A 10,000-nucleotide genomic window follows, 5' to 3' on the forward strand; every position below is an offset into this window, starting at 1 on the left:
TAGTCAGATCCATTCTGAAGATGCATAAGTGATCATGTTATATTTAATTTGAACTTTTTTTTTTTAAATGGTCCTCAGTAGTTTCGTACAAATTTGCGTAAATTTGGTCCCCATGAACCATTTTAACTCTTTTCTCCCAGGGTCCCCAGTAAGAATGATCAGCACATTACTTCATCAATCCAGAGATTTAAAAACGTTTATGAGCTAACTGGGCAGTGGACATTTTACCTCTTTTTTTTTTTATGCCTCCACAATCTGTAGAAAGGGTGGTCCCCACAAGTCATGAACAACACTTTGGTGTGTGTGTGTGTGTGTGTGTGTGTGTGTGTGTGTGTGTGTGTGTGTGTGTGTGTGTGTGTGTGTGTGTTCTGGCAATTCTGACCTAATGGGGACATCGCTCAGTTTACACACTCACCTTTAGTCCCCGTCTGGCGGTATGGGGACAAAAAAAACAGGTCCCCTAAAGGGAAACCTTTTTAAATGATAGTCAGATCCATTCTGAAGATGCACAAGTGATCATGTCATATTTAATTTGAACTTTTTTTTTTTAAATGGTCCTCAGTAGTTACGTACAAATTTGCGTAAATTTGGTCCCCATGAACCATTCTCCCAGGGTCCCCAGTAAGAATGATCAGCACATTACTTCATCAATCCAGAGATTTAAAGACTGTTATGAGCTAACTGGGCAGTGGACATTTTAGCAAATTTTTTTCATGCCTTCACAACCTGTAGAAAGGGCGGTCCCCACAAGTCACGAACAACACCTTGGTGTGTGTGTGTGTGTTGGTCAGTCCTATAGTGCAACGGCACAAGTGGTCATGTTAGGTCAATCATAGATCTGGAATATTGTTAATAATAATAATGATTGTGTCATGAAGTCAGATCCAGTCTGGTTCTTGCAAACTACAGCAGCTGCTACAATCTTTTTACTGTATTGTCGTTATTAACATGCAAGCACGACACTGCCAATAAGCCTTTGTACTGTCAGAAAGTGGACTTGTGTGTGCCTGTTCTTGTATTTCTACCCTTCTTGAGACATCAACAGGGAAAAGTATCTTCCATATGAGGAGGTGTGAACAAGTGATGACATAAATCATGGTCCCAATAACATTGTATCTAATAGAGAATGTCTCATTTGCAGCCCTGCTGGTGACATCTATCAAAATGAGGGCGGTCCCAAAAAGGAGGTATTGTGTCGCTTTTAAAAGTGCTCCCCCTCTGGTCAACATATGAAATAACAAGTGTGTTTAAGAAATTGAAATGCGCCCCATTTGGCCAAAATTATATATATAAAAAAATAAATATGTATATAAGACTGTAATAACTTGGAAGTAAATAATGAAGGTTAAAAACCAATTCCAAACAAAAAATTAAATTAAATAACAGCAGTCTATTTTTCTCACAATGTGTTAACTTTTTTCTGATAAAATCGGGAACAATTTCTCATATTCTTTCTGTTTCTGTAATATTGCAATATTTCTTGTAAAATTATTACTTTTTTAAGTAAAATAGTGTAATTTTTTTTGTCAAATTATTACTTATGTCATAATTTTGCCAAGTGAAATTCCAATTATTATTATAATATTGCCACCCCCACCTTCCGCCCGATTGTAGCTGAGATAGGCACCAGCGCCCCCAAAGGGAATAAGCGGTAGTAAATGGATGTATGGATGGATTTTAATATTGCCAACATTTTACAGTGTTCTTATAAAAATGTGACATTTGTCAAGTAAAATTACGACTGTTTTCATAAAATTCCCCAAATTGTAAGCTTTTTTTTTGTAAAATTAGGATTTTTATTGAGTAAAATTCCACTCTCCCTCTGGTCAACATATGAAATAACAAGTGTGTGTAAGACATTGAAATGCACCCTCTTTGGCCAAAATTATATATATATATGTAAAAATAAATAAATATGTATATAGGACTGTAGACTGTAAAAACTTGGAAGTAAATAATGAAGATTAAAAACTAATTGCAAACAAAAAATTAAATAACAGCAGTCTTTTTTTCTCCCAATGTGTTAACTTTTTTCTGATAAAATTGGGAACAATTTCTCATATTCTTTCTGTTTCTGTAATATTGAAATATTTATTTTAAAATTATTACTTTTTTAAGTAAAATACTGTAATTTTTTTTGGGCCAAATTATTACTTGTGTCATAATTTTGCCAAGTGAAATTCCAATTATTATTATAATATTGCCACCCCACCTTCCGCCCGATTGTAGCTGAGATAGGCACCAGCGCCCCCAAAGGGAATAAGCGGTAGTAAATGGATGTATGGATGGATTTTAATATTGCCAACATTTTACAGTGTTCTTATAAAAATGTGACATTTGTCAAGTAAAATTACGACTGTTTTCATAAAATTCCCCAAATTGTAAGCTTTTTTTTTTGTAAAATTAGGATTTTTATTGAGTAAAATTCCTCTCTCCCTCTGGTCAACATATGAAATAACAAGTGTGTGTAAGACATTGAAATGCACCCTCTTTGGCCAAAATTATATATATATAAAAATAAATAAATATGTATATAGGACTGTAGACTGTAAAAACTTGGAAGTAAATAATGAAGATTAAAAACTAATTGCAAACAAAAAATTAAATAACAGCAGTCTTTTTTTCTCCCAATGTGTTAACTTTTTTCTGATAAAATTGGGAACAATTTCTGATATTCTTTCTGTTTCTGTAGTGCAATATTTATTGTAAAATTATTACTTTTTTAAGTAAAATAGTGTAATTTTTTGGGGTCAAATTATTACTTGTGTCATAATTTTGCCAAGTGAAATTCCAATTATTATTATAATATTGCCACCCCACCTTCCGCCCGATTGTAGCTGAGATAGGCACCAGCGCCCCCCGAGACCCCAAAGGGAATAAGCGGTAGAAAATGGATGGATGGATGGATTTTAATATTGCCAACATTTTACAGTGTTTTTATAAAATTGTGACTTTTGTCAAGTAAAACTACAACTGTTTTCATAAAATTGCCAACATTTTAAGGTTTTTTTGGGGTAAATTAGGATTTTTATTGAGTAAAATTCCACTCTCCCTCTGGTCAACATATGAAATAACAAGTGTGTGTAAGAAATTGAATTGCACCCTCTTTGGCCAAAATTATTTAAAACAAATTAAATACATTTGTATAGAGAGACATACTGTAATAACTTGGAAGTAAAGAATTAAGATTAAAAACAAATTACAAACAAAAAATTGAAAGTAAAAGCTTAACTTTTTTATGTTTACTTAGTTTGTATATATTATTAATGTTGTGAATACCAATCTTGATAAGTCTAGAAAGGCTGGTCCTAAAGAGGTAGGCATTTTTCGGAGGTCTCAAGGAGGTCAGAAATAGAAGAATGTGTGTGTGTGTGTGTGTGTGTGTCCACATGGCTTTTTAGAATGGAATACTTTGATCGTGACAAGGGATGTAATGATAAACTAAGAATAATAAAACCTCGAAAGTTAGTATTACTGTTTTAAATGAAAACCGTAATCGGTAATGAGACTTTAACTTGTAACACTGTGCATTTACTGAAGAAGGAAGCTAACGCTAATTAGCTTAAATGTTAACATGAAAACAAGAGACATGAACATCCTTCCCCAATCCAGATTTGTATAAACGTTATAAGTACTTTTTGACCGATACCACGATGATAATAACCGTGATATGAAAGTTTGGTATCGTTACATCCCCAGTCATGACTGACATCAAAATACTTGAAGCGTCTTGTCCAGTGCAATTTAAGACAAAATATATATATTTTTTTCACTTTGATTGAAGCCCTTTTCAGACATGTATCTGGTTTAAAGACAAACATATCTGACTTTGCATAACGGAGTATTGGAGGAGAATAAAAGGAACTACAAAAAAGTTGTAATGTTACTAACAAAGTTGCATGGTAGCTTTGTCATAATAGGAGAAAATAATATTGTAATTTTAGTAGAATAAAAACATTACATGGTGTTTTTTTTTGTAAGGACATTTTGTCCTAAAAAAGGAATATTTTTTCTGAGCAAAAAATTATCTTACAATTTCGTTGCAATATTACTTGGAAAAAAGTGAATTAGCATAAAGTCGTTATAATAATTTGAAAATCATATATTTTTTTATAAGAAAACAATACTTGGTAAATGTTTTTTTTCTGACAATTTTTTGTCATATGAAAAATACTTAATGTTTTAAAAAAGTCCTTTGAGAATAAAGTCGATAATTTTGTGGGGCGAAAAAATATTTTAAGGAATACAAAGTATTATTACTTCCCAAAAATATTTTATGATAAAAAAATCTAATATTTTTGCAATATTTTGAGAGTAAGGTTGATGATTTTGTGGGGGGGGGAAGTATTTTTAGAAATAAAAAGTATTACTACTTAAAACAAAAAATGTAATGATTAAAAAAACTGAATATTTTTGCAATTGTTTAAGAATAAAATCGATAATTTTGTGGGGGTAAAAAAGTATTTTTACAAATAAATATTACTTATAACAATTTTTTTGTAATCTTTTGACAATAAGGTCGATAATTTTGTGAGGGGAAAAAAAGTATTTTTAGAATTTAAAAAGTATTACGTAAAAAATATTTAAAGATTAAAAAAAACTATTTTTGCAACTGAGAATAAAATCAATAATTTTGTGGGGGAAACAAGTATTTTCAGACATAAAAAGTATTATACTTTTTTTTATATTTTTGCAATCTTTTGAGAATAAGGTCGATAATTTTGTCGGGAGGAAAATTTATTTTTAAAAATAAAATATGTTTGCAATCTTTTGAGGAATAAGGTCGATAATTTTTTGAGGGAAAAAAGTATTTTTAGAATTTAAAAAGTATTACGTAAAAAATATTTAAAGATTAAAAATAAATATATATTTTCCCAACTAAGAATAAAATTAAATAATTTTGTGGGGGAAACAAGTATTTTTAGAAATAAAAAGTATTATTAAATTGTTTTATATTTTTGCAATCTTTTGAGAATAAGGTCGATAATTTTGTCGGGAGGAAAATGTATTTTTAAAATAAAATATGTTTGCAATCTTTTGAGAATAAGGTCGATAATTTTGTGAGGGAAAAAAAGTATTTTTATAATTTAAAAAGTATTACGTAAAAAATATTTAAAGATAAAAAAAAATAATATATTTGCAACTAAAAATAAAATCAATAATTTTGTGGGGGAAACAAGTATTTTTAGAAATGAAAAGTATTATTAAATTTTTTTATATTTTTGCAATCTTTTGAGAATAAGGTCGATAATTTTGTCGGGAGGAAAATGTATTTTTAAAAATAAAATATGTTTGCAATCTTTTGAGAATAAGGTCGATAATTTTGTGGGGGAAAAAAGGTATTTTTAGAAATAAAAATGTATTATTAATTAAACAAATGAAATATTTTTGCAATCTTTTGAGAATAAGATCAATAATTTTGTGGGGGAATAAGTATATTTAAAAATAAAAAGTTATTATGTAAAAAATATTTAATGATGAAAAATCTAATATTTTTGCAATCTTTTGAGAATAATTTTGTGGGGGAAAAAAGTATTTTTAGAAATAAAAAGTATTCTTACTTAAAAAAATATTGAGTGATAAAAAAATCTGAATATTTTTGCAATTGTTTAACAATAAAATCGATAGTTTTGTGGGGGAAAAATATTTTTAGAAAAAGAAAGTATTATTACTTAAAAGAATATTTAATGATAAAAAAAAGGAATATTTTTGCAATTGTTTGAGAATAAAATCGATAATTTTGTGGGGGTAAAGTATTTTTAGAAATAAAAAGTATTATTACATGTTTTATATTTCTGCAATCTTTTGACAATATGGTCGATAATTTTATTGGGAGGAAAAACTATTATTAGTAAAATAAATATTTAATGATCAAAAACAGAATATTTTTGCAATGGATAATTTTGTGGGGGGTAAAAGTATTTTTAGAAATAAAAAGTATTAATACTTTTAAAAAATATATATATATATATTTTGCAATCTTTTGAGAAAAAGGTCGATCATTTTTTGAGGGAAAAAGTATTTTTAGGAATAAAAAGTAATATCAATTTACATTTTTTTTAATGATAAATATGATATTTTTGCAGCCTAAGATAACGTTGATAATTTTGTGGGGGCAAAAAGTATTTTTAAAGATAAAAAGTATTATTTCTTAAAAAAAAAATATTCAATGATTAAAAAAAAAACTGTATATTTTTGCAATTGTTTGACAATAAAATCGATAATTTTGTGGTGGAAAAAAGTATTTTTAGAAATAAAAAGCATTAATTTTTTTTATATATATTTGCAATCTTTTGAGAATGAGGTCGATCATTTTGTGGGGGGAAAAGTATATTTAAAAATTTCATGTATTACTTAAATATTTTAAAAATATTTCTGCAATTGTTTAATAATAAATCGATAGTTTTGTGGGGGAAAAATATTTTTAGAAAAAGAAAGTATTATTACTTAAAACAATATTTAATGATAAAAAAAAGGAATATTTTTGCAATTGTTTGAGAATAAAATCGATAATTTTGTGGGGGTGAAAAGTATTTTTAGAAATAAAAAGTATTATTACATGTTTTTTTATATTTCTGCAATCTTTTGACAATATGGTCGATAATTTTATTGGGAGGAAAAACTATTATTAGTAAAATAAATATTTAATGATCAAACACAGAATATTTTTGCAATGGATAATTTTGTGGGGGGTAAAATTATTTTTAGAAATAAAAAGTATTAATACTTTAAAAAAAATATATATATATATTTTGCAATCTTTTGAGAAAAAGGTCGATCATTTTTTGAGGGAAAAAGTATTTTTAGGAATGAAAAGTAATATCAATTTACATTTTTTTTAATGATAAATATGATATTTTTGCAGCCTAAGATAACGTTGATAATTTTGTGGGGGCAAAAAGTAGTTTTAAAGATAAAAAGTATTATTTCTTAAAAAAAAATATTCAATGATAAATAAACTGTATATTTTTGCAATTGTTTGACAATAAAATCGATAATTTTGTGGTAGAAAAAAGTACTTTTAGAAATAAAAAGCATTATTAATTTTTTTATATATATATTTGCAATCTTTTGAGAATGAGGTCGATCATTTTCTGGGGGGAAAAGTATTTAAAAAAATGTAATGTATTACTTAAATATTTTAAAAACATTTTTGCAATTGTTTAACAATAAAATCGATAGTTTTGTGGGGGAAAAATATTTTTAGAAAAAGAAAGAATTATTACTTAAAACAATATTTAATGATAAAAAAAAAGGAATATTTTTGCAATTGTTTGAGAATAAAATCGATAATTTTGTGGAGGTAAAAAGTATTTTTAGAAATAAAAAGCATGATTAATTTTTTATATATATTTGCAATCTTTTGAGAATAAGGTCGATAATTTTGTCTGGAGGAAAAAGTATGTTTAGAAATAGAAAGTATTAATACTGAAAAAAAATAAAAAGAATACTTTTGCAATTGAAAATAAAATCGATTATTTTGTGGGGGGGAAGTATTTTTAGAAAGAAAAAGTATTAGTACTTAAAAATATATATATATTTTTTCAATCTTTTGAGAATGAGGTCGATAATTTTCTGGGGGGGGAAAGTATTTTTAAAAATTAAATGTGTTACTTAAATATTTTAAAAATATTTTTGCAATCTTTTGAGAATAAGGTCCATCATTTTGCGGGGGAAATAGTATTCTTAAAAATAAAAAGTATTATCACTTAAAAAAAAAAATTAATCAGAGAGAAAACTCACATTCTTGAGTCGTTATGCAAGCAAAAATATATTTTTTGAGGGTATGAGTTGTGATTTTATGGAAAACTGTAAGGTGAGAGAGAAAAAAGTAATTTTAGGTAAAAACTTACAGTTTTTGCAATAATATGTTTGTAATATTACAACTTTTTCTTGTAGGAAATACTTTTTAATGCTATGTTTCATTCATTCTGATTGAATAATCCTTTGTAGTGATTTGTCAAATCTCACTTTAATAATAAAATAAAAAGATGCTGAAACCAAAAAAGTTAGTCTAAAAACGTACGTTCATCATTTCATGGGAAAACAGGACTAATGTTAAGGAGAACAAGTCAGGATGTCTGGAAAGGACTTCAGTGCAGACACAATGAAGACGATGACATTTGTGCTGAGTCAGCTGTGTCACTTCTCGGGTCTTAGGTCATCATGAAGGCCTCCAGGGTTGCTGTGCTTTCTCTGCACCTTCTATTCCCGCCACCGGGTGGCGGCCGTCAATTATTTACTCCCGATCCAAAATGAGAACACAAATTCAAAGTAAGTCCAGAACCGGGAGAAGCCGGTGCCGCTGTTCCCGGCGTGTCAGTGAACGCACCACGTGTGACCTTTTCTTTTTTTTTTCTGTTTGTTCCCTTCAAGCGCTTCCTGGCTGCTCCTCCAGAGGATGTCAGTCAATGGTACTGGAGGTAGTTCTTCAGGGACTGGGGCAGGGGGAGACCCTCGATCTCCTGGAGGCGCTCGCGACCCAACGCCAGGCGGGCGGCACGCCGACACAAATCCATCAGAGGAAGAGGCTCGGCTGCGGAGGAGGAGGGCAAAGGTCAGATCAGTGGTTCTATCAAACTTTATTTCTCTAAGTTTCACCTTAAAAAAACATTCAACTCTGAGTACCAGCATGATGACAACATTAAATACAGTAGTGTAGTAGACCTAAGTATTCATTAAGTACCACCATAGTAACAACATTAAATACAGTAGTGTAGTAGACCTAAGTATTCATTAAGTACCACCATAGTAACAACATTAAATACAGTAGTGTAGTAGACCTAAGTATTCATTAAGTACCAGCATGATGACAACATTAAATACAGTAGTGTAGTAGACCTAAGTATTCATTAAGTACCACCATAGTGACAGCATTAATATACAGTAGTGTAGTAGGCCTAAGTATTCATTAAGTACCACCATAATGACAACATTAAATACAGTAGTGTAGTAGACCTAAGTATTCATTAAGTACCACCATAGTGACAACATTAAATACAGTAGTGTAGTAGGCCTAAGTATTCATTAAGTACCACCATAGTGACATTAAATACAGTAGTGTAGTAGACCTAAGTATTCATTAAGTACCACCATAATGTCAACTAAATACAGTAGTGTAGTAAACCTAAGTATTGATTAAGTACCACCATAATGACATTAAATGCAGTAGTTTACTAGACCTAAGTATTCATTAAGTACCACCATAATGACAACATTAAATACAGTAGTGTAGTAGACTTAAGTATTCATTAAGTACCACCATAATGACAACATTAAATACAGTAGTGTAGTAGGCCTAAGTATTCATTAAGTACCACCATAGTGACAGCATTAATATACAGTAGTGTAGTAGACCTAAGTATTCATTAAGTACCACCATAATGACAACATTAAATACAGTAGTGTAGTAGACCTAAGTATTCATTAAGTACCACCATAGTAACAACATTAAATACAGTAGTGTAGTAGACCTAAGTATTCATTAAGTACCACCATAGTAACAACATTAAATACAGTAGTGTAGTAGACCTAAGTATTCATTAAGTACCAGCATGATGACAACATTAAATACAGTAGTGTAGTAGACCTAAGTATTCATTAAGTACCACCATAGTGACAGCATTAATATACAGTAGTGTAGTAGGCCTAAGTATTCATTAAGTACCACCATAATGACAACATTAAATACAGTAGTGTAGTAGACCTAAGTATTCATTAAGTACCACCATAGTGACAACATTAAATACAGTAGTGTAGTAGGCCTAAGTATTCATTAAGTACCACCATAGTGACATTAAATACAGTAGTGTAGTAGACCTAAGTATTCATTAAGTACCACCATAATGTCAACTAAATACAGTAGTGTAGTAAACCTAAGTATTGATTAAGTACCACCATAATGACATTAAATGCAGTAGTTTACTAGACCTAAGTATTCATTAAGTACCACCATAGTGACATTAAATACAGTAGTGTAGTAGGCCTAAGTATTCATTAA

General features: G+C 29.3%; 1 protein-coding gene and 1 long non-coding RNA gene across 2 annotated transcripts in view; one reads left to right on the forward strand and one right to left on the reverse strand.

The window, feature by feature from the left end:
- The window catches only part of LOC133568068 (uncharacterized), a 31,703-nt gene extending 23,152 nt beyond the window's left edge, over positions 1-8,551 (forward strand). The window contains exons 3-5 of the long non-coding RNA XR_009809530.1: positions 1,142-1,187; positions 8,161-8,274; positions 8,377-8,551. This is a non-coding gene — a long non-coding RNA (uncharacterized LOC133568068). The remainder of the gene's footprint in view (positions 1-1,141; positions 1,188-8,160; positions 8,275-8,376) is intronic.
- The window catches only part of LOC133568067 (SPRY domain-containing SOCS box protein 4-like), a 208,332-nt gene continuing 206,278 nt past the window's right edge, over positions 7,947-10,000 (reverse strand). Inside the window, 1 exon segment of the mRNA XM_061919776.1 lies at positions 7,947-8,536. Coding sequence (XP_061775760.1) covers positions 8,409-8,536 — 128 coding nt within the window. The 3' untranslated portion in view covers positions 7,947-8,408.

This window comes from Nerophis ophidion, linkage group LG14, assembly GCF_033978795.1.
Source record: "Nerophis ophidion isolate RoL-2023_Sa linkage group LG14, RoL_Noph_v1.0, whole genome shotgun sequence".
NCBI lineage: Eukaryota > Metazoa > Chordata > Actinopteri > Syngnathiformes > Syngnathidae > Nerophis > Nerophis ophidion.